Source organism: Salvelinus sp. IW2-2015, linkage group LG9 (assembly GCF_002910315.2).
Source record: "Salvelinus sp. IW2-2015 linkage group LG9, ASM291031v2, whole genome shotgun sequence".
NCBI classification, from domain to species: Eukaryota; Metazoa; Chordata; class Actinopteri; order Salmoniformes; family Salmonidae; genus Salvelinus; species Salvelinus sp. IW2-2015.
Window position 1 is genome coordinate 10,752,565 of NC_036849.1, and position 18,824 is coordinate 10,771,388.

Consider the following 18,824-nt stretch of genomic DNA (forward strand, 5'->3'; position numbering starts at 1 on the left):
GCACGCACACACACACACGCTGGTGCGTGCACACACAGACACACACAGCGCAGAGTTCATTCAGGAGCCAATGGTATCAGGTGCTATATTTCAGCACTGTGGTGTTAGAAAGGGAGGGAGACGTTGAGTGACAGAGTTATTCACCCACAACCACAGAGAGGTGACATACCAGGGTGACCAGAGCTGCATACCAAATGGAAGCCTATTCCCTATATAGTGGACTACTTTTCAGGGCTCTGGTCAAATGTAGTGCACTATATAGGGATTAGGTTGCCATTTAAGACACTGCCCAGGTCCTAGGGAGGTCCGGTCAACAGTATGCTTTACACTACCTCTGTCTCCCAGGCCAGAACAAGAAGTAAACCCTCTCAACCCTTTCATTTCCCTGACTACATCTTTCACTGTGTTTTTGGTGCCTACTTGCTGTGTTGTTTTGTTCACAAAGCGCCTCTGTCATTGGGGATTACTGTTTCATTTACTTGGCTGGGTTAGCACTGGGCATATGAGGGAGGGAGTGAGCGATGGATGCACAAGGAGAGAGGGGAATAGAGGTAGGCAGAGGGAGGAAGGCAAATGAAGGAGATAGTAGGCCATGAACCTCCAGCACTGAATGCCAAATCGGGTGCATCCGATTGATGCAATCACAGTCAGTCTCAGTGCAGGGCCCAGCGCAGGGCTGAGCTGTCTTCTGAGCATGCTGTCAGCCAAGCATCATACACTGTCTGGTTTTGTGGGATTAAAGCGTGTGGGATTGAGTGTGAGGATAGTAGTGAGGCCTGCAGGTCCCGGGAAATGGAACAGGTTCCATCTTGCCCCCCAGTAAAGGAAATGGGACAGGTTCCCTCTTAGCCCCAGTTAAGGTCGTGGGACACGTCCCCTCTGTGGAATGGTACATTTACATGACCGCCCGTGTTGCGTACGCAAGCGTTGTAAAATAAATGTACTGTACACATACATGTTAATCAATAATTTCACTCGTCAACGGGCCTCTGCGTCGCCAGGGGCTAAAATAGAACTTGGTTGTATTTTAGACGCTTGACACACTGCAAGTCCTGCCTCTCCCATCTACTCATTGGTTTTTACGAGCATGTGCCCAAGGTGGTGATTGCAGTAGCAGTGCGTGGGTCAAAACAACTGGGGAAGCCAAGCAAAAAAACAAAACATATTACAACCTATGTGTTGTGATAATTGCATTGTTTGCTCTATAACCTGTTAGTTCATATGCCTTAACACCGTGATATATAGGCCTAAGGCCTAGACAATAAGAAGACAGTGGCATAATAAACTCACTACACATTTCATTCATTACAAAACCAGAGAGCAACATCTGTCTGGTGAAGTCCACAAAGCATATTGCATGTAACAAACAGTTACATGACCTACAGCGTGGTCAAGCATGGTAATGTTTAGGACATTTTCGGACTACTTAACTATTGATTTAGAACCACAGAGAGTTACCGCAAGTCTCAAAGAAAACAGGAGCTGCCTCCACTTTCCAGCACCATTTCAACTTCAACATCATCTAATCACCTACGCTTACTCTAATACAGTGACACCTAAAAGATACCAGAAACAATTTGGTCAATCAACGTAAGCTAAATATGATGTCTCTGTCCATGGTACTGATTTCTGTGTGTGCGTGCAAGTAGAAAAACATGTTGACTCACCCTACTTGTAGAGAAACACCAATGCCATTTCTTCTCTTTCATGTTGCCTAAATGGTCTACGACTATCATACAGTACAAGCTTTTAGTTTTTGTTATCCTAGGCTAGCTGTCTAAAATGCTTGCTCGCTAGCCTAACTGCCTTTCATGGCAACGATGTGCCAGGCCAGATACTGTAGTTAACATTAGCATACTACATCTAGCTACATATTGAACTTCCATCCTCTCAGGCCAGGTGCACAATGTCCGAATTTATGGTTGGATCAGAATCGCCTTTATAATCATTAGCCAGTACGGAGAATTAAGTAAAAGTCCAAATCCCTATCTCCATCCATGGAAAATTTAGGAAAGGGACAACTTTAGCTAACTAGCTATCCACCGGAGGACAAGAACACAAAGAGATGCAACAATTCAAGTTTTTTTTTGTCAATGATGTTTGGCTTCTGAGGTGATTGTTCTGAAGCTAAATCCAAACTGGTTTCCCTTGACACTTTTTTTGGGTGCGCCAGGACCATTCACAGCTGAGCTCACTCAGTTTAGCTCAACGCCGATTGGCTATTATTTAACTTTTTTAAATGAAGGGAGGCCAAATGCTCACTGGCTTCCCTTGCTTTCAATGCTATGGGCGACAACAATGTCATACTCTTTCTGACCAGACAGCGTCAGGTAGATACGCTACACATACTGAGACAGAGGGGTGCTGTTTTGTTCACTTGAACGCTTTCTCCGGTGAGATACATTCAGCCTCTTGCAAATTTAGGGAAATGTATGAAACACAGAGAGACGAAAGATACATTATTTTGTTTCTTTTTTTCTTTGTAAATGTTTTGGGGAAGCCTGGCTTCCCTTGGCATCCATGAATACACACCACTGGTTGATTGAAAGAGGAATGAGGTCCACACTCCTGCCCAGTTGGTGACGGTAATGCACCTTAAAGTTGGTTGCCAACCACCATAAAATCCACAGAAGATGAAGATGAACGAGGAGAGATTTATGAAAGAAAACAAACAAACTAGGTTTCCCCCTTTTTATTTGTGTATTAATTGTCGGAGTAGAGAACACACGATTTTGTATGACTTAACATGGGTCAAAATTCTACAAAGAACCACAAAAAAAGGACCATATGCATTTCAGGTAAAATAACAACCCAATTATAAAATACACTGTCTGTAAAATGTGTATAGTATGTATAAGCTGGAAGTAGAAGCCTATGTGTTGTTGTCTATTAGTTTACTCCAATTAGGGGAGGTAGGGTTAGGTGAAAATAATAAAGGAATATATATTTACAAAAAATATACAATGGGGGATTGGAAATGCAGACAATTACATTGATCGAAACTACAATCTATCAGTAATGTTAAAGCTCATCTACCCCCTAAAAAAATATATACACTACCGTTCAAAAGTTTCATAGTTTTGATGTCTTCATTATTATTCTACAATGTAGAAAATTGTAAAAATAAAGAAAAACCCTTGAATGAGTAGGTGTTCTACAACTTTGACCGGTAGTTGTATGTGTGTGTATATACACACACTACCGTTCATACGTTTGGGGTACTTAGAAATGTCCTTGTTTTTGAAAGAAAAGCAAATTTTTTGTCCATTAAAATAACATCAAATTGATCAGAAATACAGTGTAGACATTGTTAATGTTGTAAATTAGTATTGTAGCTGGAAACAGCTGATAGCTGTACAGAGGCTCATTATCAGCAACCATCACTCCTGTGTTCCAATGGCACGTTGTGTTAGCTAATCCAAATGTATCATTTTAAAAGGCTAATTCATCATTAGAATACCCTTTTGCAATTATGTTAGCAAGCTGAAAACTGTTGTGCTGATTCTAAAGAAGCAATACAACTGGCCTTTTTTAGACTAGTTGAGTATCTGGAGCATCAGCATTTGTGGGTTCGATTACAGGCTCAAAATGGCCAAAAACAAATAACTTTCTTCTGAAACTCATCAGTCTATTCTTGTTCTGAGAAATGAAGGCTATTCCATGCGAGAAATTGCCAAGAAACTGAAGATCTCGTACAACGCTGTGTACTACTCCCTTCACAGAACAGTGCAAACTGGATCTAACCAGAATAGAAAGAGTGGGAGGCCCCGGTGCACAACTGAGCAAGAGGACAAGTACATTAGAGTGTCTAGTTTGAGAAACAGACGCCTCACAAGTCCTCAACTGGCAGCTTCATTAAATAGTAGCCGCAAAACACTGTCCCAACAGTGAAGAGGCGACTCCGGGATGCTGGCCTTCTAGGCAAAGTTGCAAAGAAAAAGCCATATCTCAGACTGGCCAATAAAAAGAAAAGATTAAGATGGGCCAAAGAACACAGACACTGGAGAGAGGAAGATTGGAAAAAAAGTGTTATGGACAGACAAATCTAAGTTTGAGGTGTTCGGATCACAAAGAGGAACATTCGTGAGACGCAGAAAATATTTAAAGATGCTGGAGGAGCGCTTGACACCACCTGTTAAGCATGGTGGAGGCAATGTGATGGTCTGGGGGTGCTTTGATGGTGGTAAAGTGGGAGATTTATACATGGTAAAAGGGATCTTGAAGAAGGAAGGCTATCTCTCCATTTTGCAACGCCATATTCTGTTGATGGCGCTTAATTGGAGCAAATTTCCTCCTATAACAGGACAATGACCCAAAGCACAGCTCCAAACTATGCAATAACTATTTAGGGAAGAAGCAGTCAGCTGATATTCTGTCTATAATGAAGTGGCCAGCAGTCATCGGATCCCAACCCTATTGAGCTTTTGTGAGAGCAGCTTGACAGTATGGTACGTAAGAAGTGCCCATCAAGCCAATCCAATTTGGGGGAGGTGCTTCAGGAAGCATGGGGTGAAATCTCTTCAGATTACCTAAACAAATTGACAACTAGAATGCCAAAGCTCTGCAAGGCTGTAATTGCTGCAAATGGAGGATTCTTTGACAAAAGCAAAGGTCAAAAATCATTATTTATAACCTTGTCAACATCTACACTATATTTTCTATTCATTTTGCAACTCATTTCATGTATGTTTTCATGGAAAACAAGGACATTTCTAATTTACACCAAACTTTTGACTGGTAGAGTACATATATTATTATCAGGGACAAATTAGCTAGCAACAGCAAGCAAGCTAAATGCCCATGAATGTTTGTGTGTTTCAACCTGTCCCCAAATGAATATAGTTGGTTCAAAGTTTTCGTATTTAAACCGGCGTGTCATGAACACATCTGGGCACGATGGAGCCGGTCTGGTCAGCATGTTAGGTTTAGCTTAGTTCGAAACATTTTACAATAAACTACAGGAGCATTCATCAGTGTATTGGTCTCCATCTTAATTTCATTTATTTTTTGTACCCAGCACCTGCAAGTTATCGGATGTGCGTTCTCTATATTTGTGTTAGGACCAAACCTAGTGAGAGTGTTGTCAAGTCATCTTCCATAGGAGGATCTGATCCAGCTTGACCCAAACAGATTAATGGACCCATTTTTGTGCTTTTCTGGGAAAAGAATGGCTAGTACACTCCTTTTGACCTTTCAGAAAATAAATGTTTCCAGTCTGTCAAACAGCCATGGTGGAGCTCATTAGGGTGTGTGCGTTCAGAGGAAGACATTGTTAGTGCCAATCATAACCTCTCACCATATCTGCTTTACAGGTCTGAATTCTCTCCCTGGGTTTGCTAACCTGCCTCAGACAGGGAAGCTGAAATGATCAGTTGACACAAACGGCGGGTCACGGGCTGCTTGTCAGAGGGGCCAAGAGGTGTGGGCCGCCGGCACGCCACGCCGCCCCCCCCACGCGCCTGTCATTGCGCTCCGTTCCCCACCACTGAACAGCACAGCAGCAGCCAGTACACACGCTACAGCACAGCTCAAGTGAACACTGACACAAGGCAGAGAATTGCCCATCCATGGTTGTCTACATCTTCCCTAATTGGCCAACTGTATGTAGCTGTCTTCAAGCCTTTGCCGCTCTCAGCTACATGTTGAGGAACGATGACTGGGGTTGAGCAGTACATAGGGGAGATTACCAGCAGCACTTCTGAAAAGGAGGACGTTAATAAACCGGTCTGATTACATCACTGGAAGCAGGGAGACACATGCTTCCCTACATCACTGGGAGGGGTGGGAAAATCAATTGATTCCGTGGCTTTGCGTGCCGAGGGCCCTATACAACAGCAGATAAATATTCTCAATTTCTCCCTTTCCAAACTCCCACGTGCCTTTTCAAATCCATCATCCCAGCCCCAGCATGGGCCCTCCGCTGCTGTTGCTTGGCAACCTCGGTCTCGCTCTCCTTCTGTGAAGGAAGACGCTCTCGACAGCCGACCGCTCTGCTTGGAAAAGTGAAGTCCTCATGAAACACAACACGTAATCATATTGAGTAACACAGCTCCCAAAAAAGATACGTGTTGCTATGGTGATCCCAGTCTAGCTCATTCTCTGCTGTAAGTGGTTCCTAGAGTATAGGCAGCAGTGAGCGGTAGATTTGGTTGGCTGGGAAGGGAAGCAGGCTCAGCTCAGGATCGTTGCAAGACTTTTGACAGCCATTCGTTTCAAGCTAACGTGTCGACATCTGGTATAGGGTGGAGGGGGTACTGCCAAATGAACAGGGGGGAGGGGGGGGTTCGCACCAATCCCATTCAGCCACTTAACTTCCCAGATAGTGATCTCCTTCAGGTTTCTGATATAATAAAATGAAACGTGGGCTGTATCTAAAATTAGATGCCAGTCATCAAATCATAGGTCAGGCAATTATCAGAATGGATAATTAATGTCAGTGAAGAAGCAGGGTGAGCATTAATAAGTTGAAGGACAGCATGAGATATTTGGGTTAGCAAACCGGTCCTATTCTAAATGTAATACAATTCCTTCACAACAAACAGATCCACAAGCATCATGCACGCACACATAAAGGAAAGGAGTTAAGGTTAAGTTCATGGTCTTTTATTGGAAAAAAAAATTAAAAGACTAGCATGTACAACTTGGAATGAACTAAACTGAACTCAAGATGAACAGTCTAGAGAAGACTCAGGTGTTGAAGACCCTAGATGCGCTGTAGATCGATTAAAACCCACACTCAACCATGGTCAGAGTCGAGAAACAGAAGATAAAAACATTGACGATACAACCGCGTTTCCTTGCCAAAAAGACTTCCCCTAGCAGGTAAATAGAATCCGGAAAAACCAGACTCTCCAGCTCACCTCCCACCCCCTCGAATCATACCCAAAGTTCAACGCATAACAAGGAAACAGAAATCCAAATATTCCCAACATGCCAAACAGTTCTAAAATGATACTTTTTTTTAAATGATCATTTTCTTAAAAATATATTTTTGTAATTAAGCAAACTGCAAAGGTCCCATTCATTTCATCTCTATGCGAGTTTAGTATGACCCCCCCATATCCCATCCGAGCTCTTCTCTTTCTATCAACATAGACTGTATCAAAACCCCACGGCGGTACCCTCGACACCGCTGTGGAATCAGAGTGAGCCCATTGGCTAGACTGCGTCGCCAGTCTCAAGCTGCATGCATGAAGAACAGAAACAGGAAAAGAAAAGAAGACGATTGGCCAGCCCAAACGTTACCATTAGCAACTGGAACCAATAAGCAGTTCGCCAAGTGCTTTCTTTAGTTGTTGACGGTTTTGTTTACAGGTATTATTTCTGTTATTACTGATGTCTAACTCATCTTTGGGGACAGGACCACTAACCAGTACATGCAGATAATGTTTATTTTTTTAATTTGTATTTATTTTTACTTTTATGTGGACTGATTTTTTCATTTTTCAACATTCAGTTATGTTTTCTATACAGAAACAGTATGAATAAATGTATATTTTTGCAAGAGGTAAGTAAAACATTTGACTGATTTTTTTTGTCTTCTAAGGTCAGGAGAAGGGTAGGGGAGCTTCATTTTGCTGTCATCATTTGTACAAATTCTGTGAACAAAAGAACAAAACAAAAACACATTAGGAGAATGAAGAAAACAACCAACCACTGATCAAGGCAGCAATTACATGTCAGATCCAGACAATCAAAAAAAATGTCAAAGACAAATCATAATACACTTAAATGAATCATCATGAAGACTGTTTACGTAAGCCAAATATCCTATTAGAGAGATGGACCAATTCTATAAGAAAGGGATCAGGATGACAGAACAGGTGGATCGGGCAGTAATAGGATGAGAAAAGAGGGTGAACGCAGTTGAGTGAAGAGAGGGGGATCAGGATGGTAAAAAGGAGAGAAGAGGGGCAATCAGGCAGTAGAAAATAATGAGGGGGATGAGAGTGGTAGAGTGAAGAGGGATCAGGCAGCAGAAAATTAGAAGAGGATCAGGGCAATAGAAAAGGGATGAGGATAAATACAACAATTGGGATGGTAGAAAGGGATCAGGGCGCTAGAAAGTGAGAGAAGAGGGGGATGAGAGTGGTAGAGTGGGATCAGGTAGTAGAAAGGGATGAGAAAAGAGAGGAATTGGAACTGTAGAAAGGGATGAGGGGAGCGGCAGAAAACCAAGACTGGCTGTACAGTAGCATGGGAGTATGAGTTCGTGGGTGACAGCTCTACTGACTACAGGCCCCCATAGGGACACTGCTGAGATCGACTGTACACTCCTACACAGCAGAACGAAGCACTGTCCTCTTCTTACCTTCATAGTTGACCTGTCCGTCTCCGTCAATGTCGGCTTCTCTGATCATCTCATCGACCTCCTCGTCTGTTAACTTCTCTCCCAGGTTTGTCATGACGTGACGGAGCTCTGCTGCACTGATGTAGCCATTCCCATCCTGCAAGGGAGAGGTGGTGAGCGTCTGACATCTCACGACAAACACACCTGCCTTTTCCAAAGGGACTTTACCATACTAATTTAAATGTATGCTTGCAGTACGCTCACTCTAGGACTGGCATGCATGCTACGTGTCACAGTACACTAGTGTGGATATTGGAACAAAGGCATGATAGTCTTTTTACAAAAGGGACTACCTTGTAACTGCGTATGCAGGAAGAGAAACCATACATGATATCACTGATCATTAGGGCTAACCCCATTTAGTTGACGGTCAATAGGCCGTTGGTCGTCCGAGATTTCTTTGGGTCAAGCAGTGGCAAAAACCTGTGTGATTGACGCATGCCTGAGTGGACTGCTCCATTGTGGATGCTGTTTGGATGGCACGGTTCATCAGTCTAAGACATTGTATATGGTTATATATTATGTAGTCACAATGGTGCAACAAATTTTAAAATATATATTTTATAACAAACGCATTTTCTCCCGCTTTGGATAGGGGCCACTGTCCACGGTTCTGAAGCACATCAGTGCGCTGTTGAATTGGCCCCTTTTCCTAGCCCATGTTGCTAAGTGCATAATAGCAAAGTTAACAAGCATATTGGTGTTGAGAACAATGTGGTGGAGGCAGCAGAGTTAAGAGATGAGAAAACAGCCCTTGCCTTAATTGTCAAAGAAAATGTATTTGGACTATAATCAATAGCCTAACTGTTAAATGTGCCTGGCTTTAGGCTTAGTAGAGCAGCCTTGTATAACCACCATTGAGCTGTAGGCCTAAGAGTGCATCCTGTTTAGTATAAATACCGTAACTTAGGCCTATACAGGCTACTGTATCAATCATTAATTTGTACATGTTCTCACACAGCGTTCATGATTTGAAATGCAATCAAGCATTTTATTTTTACAATAAAGCGAGCCTGGAATAATAAGCTTAAACAATAAACCGTTCCATTTCGTAAATTGCATTCAATTGTTTAGTCTTTGCTCTAATAATAGGCTTAACAAAAAAAACGTTAGACTCTCTGGTAAGCTTATAATTTATGTAGTGTTGTTTACGTTGTTCCAACCAGTCATAAGTTATATTGTCACCTATACAGTATCTGTTTGGCACACATAATATGCACGCAGCACTTGCTCCTTACCATTCTCTTGACCTCCAGTATTTTCCACAACTAGTCAAATTACACATCTTACTTCCCCTTTACCTCCTGAGCAACCAGTAAACATTCTGCGATTTTTCAAATGTATTTTTCATGTCCATTTTGCTGTCACGTGTTACGGTTCATGGCGACATGCATGAGATACATGTATGTATCACAGAGAGGGAGCAAGGGTTGAGGGAATAGAGAATGTGGTTTTTCCCTTAACAAATTAGGGATTTTGGTAACAAAGGGTGCTAGTCACACAGTAACTCGCTGGCTTTCAAAAAAAAGAAGAAAAAAGTTTAAGTCAATCAAATCAATTGCTGGTCAGACCGCCTCTAGGCATTTGTGTGAGTCTTAATTATTTCAAAACAGTTCACTTAAAGAATCAGACAAGCGCAGTGCATATAGTTGATTAAAAACAAGTAGGATGTGTCAATATGGAAACACACATTTTAACCAATTGATTGGTGGAAAGAACTCTTGGTCGACCAAGATTTTTATTTAGTTGGGACAGCCCTACCGATCATACACTGCTTGACAAAGAGTGGATAATTATATATATATAAATATATAATATATATATAATAAAACAGTGCATATGGAAAGTATTCAGACCCATTAACTTCTCCCACAGCCTTATTCTTAAATTGATTAAATAACCCCCCCCCCCCCAATTTGCACACAATACCCCATAATGAGAAAGCAAAAACAGGCTTGTAGAAATGGTTGCCAATTTACTTTAAAAAAAACACCCTGAAATATCACATTTGCATAAGCATTCAGACCCTTTACTTTTTTGGTATCTGTACATTACTATTTTTGATAACTTTTACTTCACTACATTCCTAAAGAAAACACTGTACTTTTAACTCCATCCATTTTCCCCTGACACCTAAAAGTGCTTGTTACATTTTGAATGCTTAGCAGGAAAGGAAAATGGTCCAATTCACACACTTTAAGAGAACATTCCTGGGCATCTACTGCCTCTGATCTGGATGACTCACTAACACAAATGCTTTGTTTGTAAATGTCTGAGTGTTGGTGTGCCCCTGGCTATCCGTAAATAAAAAGAAAAATGGTGCCATCTGGTTTGCTTAATATAAGGAATTTGAAATGAGTTATACTTTTGATACTTAAGTACATTTAAAACCAAATACTTTTACTCTAGTATTTTACTGGGTGAATTTTACTTTAAGGTAATTTTCTATTAACTTATCTTTAAATTATTCTCAAGTATGACAATTGGGTACTTTTTCCACCACTGCAATTGGAGTGCAGGAAATGCAGAAATGATAAGTGCTGAAATTTGTTTTGGTTGAATTGAACAGTATAAAACAAAATCAGAATGAAGACTCATTGAAATCACTTAGAATGTATATGTTGCCAGCCTAGGATCGCTCACTACTCATAAAGCAAATGTACAACTTTTATTATTCAAAAACTAAAATAAAGTCAATTTTTTAAAACAAATGTGATAATAATATTTTGGCCATGTCGCCCAGCCCTAACACACACCCACCACACGGCTGGCACTATCCTTACCTTGTCGAATACCCTGAACGCCTCGCGAATCTCCTCCTCGCTGTCTGTGTCCTTCATTTTCCTGGCCATCATAGTGAGGAACTCGGGGAAATCAATGGTGCCGTTGCCTGTGGGGGAAGAAAGAGAAGCTTTATTTTTTTAAACTTTAGACAGAAAGAATTGAAAGTTGCTTATCAGGGATTTAAGCCCCTGTCAGTGGGCCATGCGTGGTCCAGAGTGGGCTTTGTACCACTACAACAGGCTCTGGAAGGGGTTGAGCTGCCTCTAATGCAAAGCAAAAAGGAGCCATGACAGGATCACAGAGAGAGGTGAAGGTCACTGGATCAGAACTTCAGGGGGCCTGGCTAAACCCTTTGGAGCAGACACTCACACCAACACTGATCACATTTAACCTGGATTAGACTTGGCTCGTCAAGGGTGTGTGACGGGGAGGGGGGGCTCCAGGTACAGCGGAGTGAGTTTGTATGTGATCATGTGTGTGATTCCTGGTTAAGACCATTCCTCTGAGCACAGAGCTGTTCCCTCCTGACATACAGTTCCCCAGTTAATTAATGCATGTCTGTTCTGTTCTCCACTCCACATGTCCTCGTTCGCTCGGTCTGTGTGTATGATATATACAGTTGAAGTCGGAAGTTCACCCCAGGCTTAGCCAAATACATTTAAACTCAGTTTCACAATGCCTGACATTTAATCCTAGTAAAAATTCCCTGTTTTAGGTCAGTTAGGATTACCACTTTATTTTAAGAATGTGAAATGTCAGAATAGTAGAGAGAATGATTTATTTCAGCTTTTATATACATTTCATCACATTCCCAGTGGGTCAGAAGTTTACATACACTCAATTAGTATTTGGTAGCATTGCATTTAAATTGTTGAACTTGGGTCAAACGTTTCAGGTAGCCTTCCACAAGCTTCCCACAATAAGTTGGGTGAATTCTGGCCCATTCCCCTGACAGAGCTGGTGTAACTGAGTCAGGTTTGTAGGCCTCCTTGCTCACACACGCTTTTTCAGTTCTGCCCACAAATTTTCCATAGGATTGAGGTCAGGGCTTTGTGATGGCCACTCCAATACCTTAACTTTGGAAGTATGCTTGGGGTCATTGTCCATTTGGAAGACCCATTTGCGACCAAGCTTTAACTTCCCGATTGATGTCTTGAGATGTTGCGTCAATATATCCACATAATTTTCTGGCCTCATGACGCCATCTACTTTGTGAAGTGCACCAGTCCCTCCTGCAGCAAAGCACCCCCACAACATGATGCTGCCACACATGTGCTTCACGGCTGGGATGGTGTTCTTCGGATTGCAAAGAGGCACTGAGTTTGAAGGTAGGCCTTGAAATATATCCACAGGTACACCTCCAATTGACTCAAATGATGTCAATTAGCCAATCAGAATCTAAAGCCATGACATCATTTTCTGGATTTTTCTAAGCCGTTTAAAAGGCAGTCAACTTAGTGTATGTAAACTTCTGACCTACTGGAATTGTGATACAGTGAAAAAAATCTGTCTAAACAATTGTTGGAAAAATTACATGTCATGCACAAAGTAGACGTCCTAACCGACTTTCCACAAATGTCTTGTTAACAAAGTGTAGTTTTGGCATGGTTGAAAAAGTAGTTTTAATGACTCCAACCTAAGTGTATGTAAACTTCCGACTTCAATTGTATATATCATTCCATTACGTATACAGGGCAGTATAGTACAGACTGACTGTTCCCCAGTGTGTGTGTGTTACTGTTGCATTCTATATACAGGGCGAGCCGAGTCCCTCATGTATAACGCACAGACTGGGTGTTTCAACTTCCCCATTGAGTGAATGGACGGGTACTACCGTGTGTGTAAACAGGGTGTACCACGGCTGCTCTGAGCTCCTTCCCTGGGCCCTCAGAGAATGTGCATCCCAGCAGAGCAGAGCTCAGAGTGGATTATGTCATGGATTTCACTAGGCCATTATTACCTGCTGCCATTATTCAACTGGCTTTGTTGCAGGCAGTCGCTAGGTCTGACTGACCTAAATAGTGACAGTCAGTCATTATAATCAATGCAAGTACTCCCAGCACGAAGTTAGGCCGTGGATAAACTTGTCAATAACTCTATCAATAAGAATCAATGTTCATCACCGTTGGGTTGACTTCCAGAAGGGAAAGCAGAGAAGTGACTGAACACACCCACATCTGCATTATAACATAGCCCAAGGAGATGGAGTAGTACTTCGGTCTTGCTTAAATTCCCAGCTTTTACAGAAATTCCCTTCTTGCTTATTCCCTCCAGTTTGCAGGAATCCACCACACGGGGATTTCTAGAAAACCTGGGAACTTTACAACCCTAGTAGGATCCACTCCACAGTGATGTTTCCCCATAGGTACATATCTAGGATCAGCTTTCTCTTCTCTAACCTTAACTATTAGTGAGAAAAATACGCATTCTGGTGCAACTTCACCCTACACCGTAGCAGGTGGAACTAACTCACCATCAGCGTCGACCTCGTTGATCATGTCCTGCAGCTCTGCCTCTGTGGGGTTCTGTCCCAGCGACCTCATAACGGTGCCCAGCTCTTTGGTTGTGATGGTGCCATCGCCGTCTTTATCGAACAAGGAGAACGCCTCCTTGAACTCTGCAGAGAAGACAGCAACAGTTAGTTGTGTCCAAAATAAGGAAAGATCACAGCTGAGCTACATTAAAACAACTTGATTAGACAGTCACTGACTTATCTCATAATGTATGCCATTTAGCAGACACTTATCCAAAGCGACTTAGTCATGCGTGCATACAATTTACGTATGGGCCATCTCATCTAGGTTACATTTGTTCATTGGATTGAGTGACATTTTCAAGCAATAATAAATCCCACCTCAGTTTGACCTCATGGGCTATGATATGGCCTCAGCTTGAAAGGATTACATTTGTTTATTGTCAAGGTGAGTGGATAAAAGGTCTCGTCAACAACAGGTATGTCTGCTAGGTCTCGGTCTGCCATTACATCCAGAGCAGGATTTACAATCAGCCATCCGGAGCTAGCTAGCCGACATGCCTCACATGAAATATTCATACACAGCTGAAAACTGAAATGTGTGCGTGCAGGTGCGTTGAACTGTTTACCGGCAATCTGCTCCTCTGTTAGTTGGTCGGCCTGAGGGGGGGGGAGAGAAAAATAAAAATAAAAATCAATGGCTTTGTATTGTGACTGAAGACCGAACACAAGCAGCACTACAGAAAAACTGACCTATTTCTTCCTTTTTCCTTCCCAGTCCACCTCTGAGCAACAGATACAATACTACATAGTCTAGGCAATGATCCTGGTCAGGCTGCCTGTCTCTACTCTGTGACTGCTGAGCTACATTGCACATTAATGCCACGGAGGAGAGGCCAGGCATTCCCCACTTGAATTTAATATAGTCCTGGCCTACATACACACAATGCAGGAGTACAGTTAAGACACTGACCTACACAGAATCATATACACTTCAAGCCAAACCAGCCACGTTTCCCACAAAATCTGATATCACTCATGCAACTACACAGGTGTACTGACCAAAATGACCTACAATTAGAAAGCAACAGAAGGGTAGGCTAACTGGTTAATCTAGACTAGAGCCTGTGTTTCTGCTTACACACCACAGGCATCCCTCATCACGCAACCAGTTTCAGCTCCCCTATCATTCATACAGAGGGCATAGTAGAGTTTGGGGACCTGAAACTCGCCAAAGTGCAGGTCGGTGAGGTCAGCCACCAGCTTCTTTGCCTTAGGCTGGTCCTGCCAGGTGTCCGCCTTCCTCGCGTCTGGCTTGCCCTCCAGACATAGATTACTCTTCTTCGGCTTTCCATCGAACACCCCAGCCTTGGAGGAGAGGGCATCCATGGCCTCCCGCACAATCACCAGCCCCTCAGCCAGGCACTCTGCCCGCTTGGCATTTATGTTGCCTTGGTGCCTGACGTCCACCAGTTCAGTCTTGGTAATATGCAGGCCGTTCTTCATGTCCTGGACCTCTTTGACCACGTTGTCAATGCGACTGTTGATGGAGTCCACCAGCATTTGTAAGAAGGTCTTGAAGTTCCTCTCCTGCTGCTCAATCAGCTCCTTGTAGAAGAACTGCTGCTGGTCCAGAAGCTCATACACCATGGACAGAGAAACCAAGTCATCATCCCGGTAGCAGGGTGGCTTCTTGGGCAACATGGTTCTCTTATGTCTCCTCAGCCTGCCTGTCTGTCTGGAGCTATGTTGGTCAGGTCTCTGGCTCCTAGACGTGGGGAGCAGTGTCAAGTCTCTGGGAGTGGGGCTCAGCTGGCTGAACTTAGCACCAGACAGAGAGGAGGACTAGACTGACCGATAGTGAAGCAGGGTTTACCTGACCTGAAGCAGGCTACTGTGGCAGTGATGTGACTGACTGGCTACCTCCCACTGTAGTGGCAGCCTAACAAACATGGGGCTGCTGTCTGTATTTGGATATCTTTGGGAATCCTAACTTCCACATGGGTCATTTCAACAGAAGCTCTGGGGTTGATGTATCGTGTTGTGCTTTTCGCCACCTCGCAATCTGGGCTGTCAGCGTGGTGGTATGGTTACAGAAACCAACAAGGGGCCCTGAAGGATCGTTTCCATGATTAAAGCCCGGTCACGTGGTGCTTAGGGCCCCCCACCAGGTTGGTTGGACAGAAAGAGCATCCAGGGTCAGAGGCTAGATGCTGATGGCTCCCTGTCTGGCAGCCCCCCACACACAGAACACCCAGAGCCTGGCAGTGGCTGACTGTCACATCAAGGTGTCAGGTCTATTGTACAGTCGCTGTCAACTAACCCCTCTCTGATATATTGGCTTTCATCTAAGCTATACCTTGGCTTTGTTTCTCTGAACCATCAGCAGTATTCTTTGGCAGTGTCCCCAAAGGGGAGGTCCTCCTCCGTACCCCTGCTGGCTCCTCAGGGCTAGCCCAGTACAGCCCCAGCCTACAGGACCCGAGCCAGGAACACCCTTCTTCCCTCCAGCACCCCAGGCAGGGAACAGGACCCCTAAAACACACACTCACGCCACTATACGCACAGCCACACACCCATCTGCCAGGAATCTGACCTGGATTCACAAGCGCCACACAACCTCTCCAGGAATCTGACCTCGATATGAGAACTAAAAACAGCATAGCTGCTGATCAGCGTGGTATTGCCACTTTCACACAACATTGACAAGTGGTCCCCGAGGGCCATGTGGTGGTAGTGTAGTGCCACAGAGAAAAACGTTTGTGAGTGATAGCAGTGACAAGAAGCCTATGTCCCGTTTGTGTTTCAGCCCACATGACTTGAGCTCCACTTTCCTCCTGAACACATCACATAGGCCTGTAGCAGAGGGATGGAGTTAATCAGACACTACCACATCATATGAGCGTGTGATATAATGTGCAGTGATATCATGGGGCATAGTAATCCACTAGGCTATATGATCACATACACCAAACCCACCCTTGCTCATCAATCTCTTGCAGAAATATTCAACACATTGGTTATTGCTGCTTATTGTTGAAATGGCATGAACATGGTAAATGTGCAACTTTGTCACAGAATGGTATATAGCCAAGGCTTTTTTCATGCATTACAATTACCCTACTTTGGCTAAATAATATAATTTGAGCTGGTTGTCCTCACGCGGAGTTGGGAGGCACTGCTAAGACAGTCAGTCACCCTGCATGTATACTAACAAAGCCCGTGGCCATTCAATGCCAGTAAAGCGAGAACAAAAAACAGTCCAGTCACAGTGCAAGGCATTTTTCCTACATTGTGTCAAAATACTAACTAATAGAGCAGATAATCTCAGAGTCTGTCTTTTAGCCATTTCTGCATGGAAACACACATTCATTTCCTGGTCATGGCACACAACAGGACGCCGTGTAAGGGTCAATGACTCCACAACTACAGCAGAGAGCACAGAGGACCCACAATCTTTCCGTTCACGCCCTCACAGCAAAGCAGCACACAAACAAACACACACATCTAAAAAGATTTTCTGATTGCCCACCACACCCAATCAAACATCCGAGCAAGGGCCAAAACAGCGGACCCAATGTACCCAGGCCAGTGGGCACACTGATGTGCGTGTCCATATGAAAGGCTTGATTCAGAGTCTACAATCAGTAGCTTTGTTATCACCACTTTGGTGGAGACATTCCTTCCATGCTTTCGGAGAAACAATGTGTGCATTGAGCACAAGAACATCATTTATTTAGAGATGAATGTTTTCACCCTGTCCTCCCGCTGCTTATACAACACAATTAAGCCCTGCAATTTAGGCAGGCGAGAGAAATCTCATTGACGTTGATCCTCCTGTGACAACCGCAAAGTTAATTACTAACGGAAAACCACATGATATTCAATACATTGTTCTCCATCCGTGTATAAAAAGTGATATGACCAAGGCATAAGTCAAGCATCTGCATGTCCTGTCAGAGATAGGGCAGCTATTCTAAAAGTATTACCATGTTGGCTATATCATCACTTTCGATCTCACACATAATGGCGCAGATTACATTTTCGATTAAATAGAGAGTCCATAAATGACCAGAAACCGTGATAAAAATAACAAGTCCATAAATGATTTGTAAGCATTGATGAACATTGAAAAGTGGGATAAGCCGATTGAATCAAACTCCATTAATATTCCACAAAGTAGCCTATAATACCATAGATGGGGTTCCCCTGCTGTCTCCTGAGGCCAAAAGATACATGAAACGACACATTTACATCGTTCAGACTAGTAACAGAACCTGAAAAAGATAATATATCAAATGATACGATTAAGTGCATTGCTGAATCAGATCAAAGTCGCCTAATAAAAAAATGCAACATCGTGTCAAATATATTTAATCATTTATATAATTCTGAATGATAGTGATTTTCTGGGGGGGGGAGGGGGATGTGCGGTAGGCACAGCAGCATGCACAGGTCCCTCGAACAGCATCAACAGATAGCTACATTCGTTCGTCTGCCTGTGCATGTGGCAAAGGACAGAAATCTCAAGGGTTTCACAGCTTCCGTTTGATCAAAATTAGATAGCTCACATATTTTCTGTTACATGACCTTAATTAACACGTAACATTACCGGCTCATAACACCGATTTTGTTAAACATTAAAATCCCAAACTGCGCCTGATTCACGGACGCGTATAGTTAGGTCTGCCTCGCTGACATGAAGCCATTGCCTCGATTATCAGCCTAAAATAAACTTTTTAAAGAGTTATCATGCGTCTTATATCCGACCAATATGAATTGTAGCCTCCAATACTCAAAGATATGACACCCAACAATCTGACAAGCCAGCATCGACGCATGATCACTCGAACCGTTCAACAGTTCACGCGAATCCTCCTCTGCAGGCAAACTTTGCATTCCTGCCTTTCATTATATTTGACTTAAAAAGGATAATATTTCGAATGCAACACAAAATATTATACTTACCATGTCTGACGGCGCTGGATGGGTTGGTTTTCTAAAACTAGACTACGAGACTGACCAGCTCCCGTGGACCTCTAATGATGGGCTGAAGTTGTGTATCTCTCGCGATCTGTGTCTATATAGCTTGGTGTATTCCTCCGCCGCTGAAAACCGTCCTCACTCACTTCCGCATTTTCCCACTGCAGGACAGGCAGCCTGGATCCCTCACTCCTCAGCATCAACTTGCCTAGCAGAGATTAATTGGCACTAAAA

The 18,824-nt window shown here is 43.2% G+C and overlaps 1 protein-coding gene across 1 annotated transcript; it reads right to left on the reverse strand.

The window, feature by feature from the left end:
* Positions 1–6,587: 6,587 nt before the first annotated feature.
* On the reverse strand, positions 6,588–18,791 carry calm1a (calmodulin 1a). Its single transcript, XM_023994224.2, has 6 exons — positions 18,576–18,791; positions 14,237–14,267; positions 13,608–13,751; positions 11,134–11,240; positions 8,312–8,447; positions 6,588–7,598 (listed from the first exon to the last, which is right to left on the reverse strand). The coding sequence occupies exons 1-6, from the start codon at positions 18,576–18,578 to the stop codon at positions 7,570–7,572; spliced, it is 450 nt and encodes a 149-aa protein (XP_023849992.1). The 5' UTR covers positions 18,579–18,791; the 3' UTR covers positions 6,588–7,569.
* Positions 18,792–18,824: the final 33 nt, after the last annotated feature.

Bases quoted from the DNA above. Each gene is read 5' to 3' on its own strand.
- calm1a (XM_023994224.2), bottom strand. The intron at 13,752-14,236 runs GTAAACAGTTCA...TCTTCTCTGCAG, and splicing joins AACAGAGGAGCAGATTGCCG to AGTTCAAGGAGGCGTTCTCC. The intron at 7,599-8,311 runs GTAAGAAGAGGA...TTTTGTTCACAG, and splicing joins CGGACAGGTCAACTATGAAG to AATTTGTACAAATGATGACA.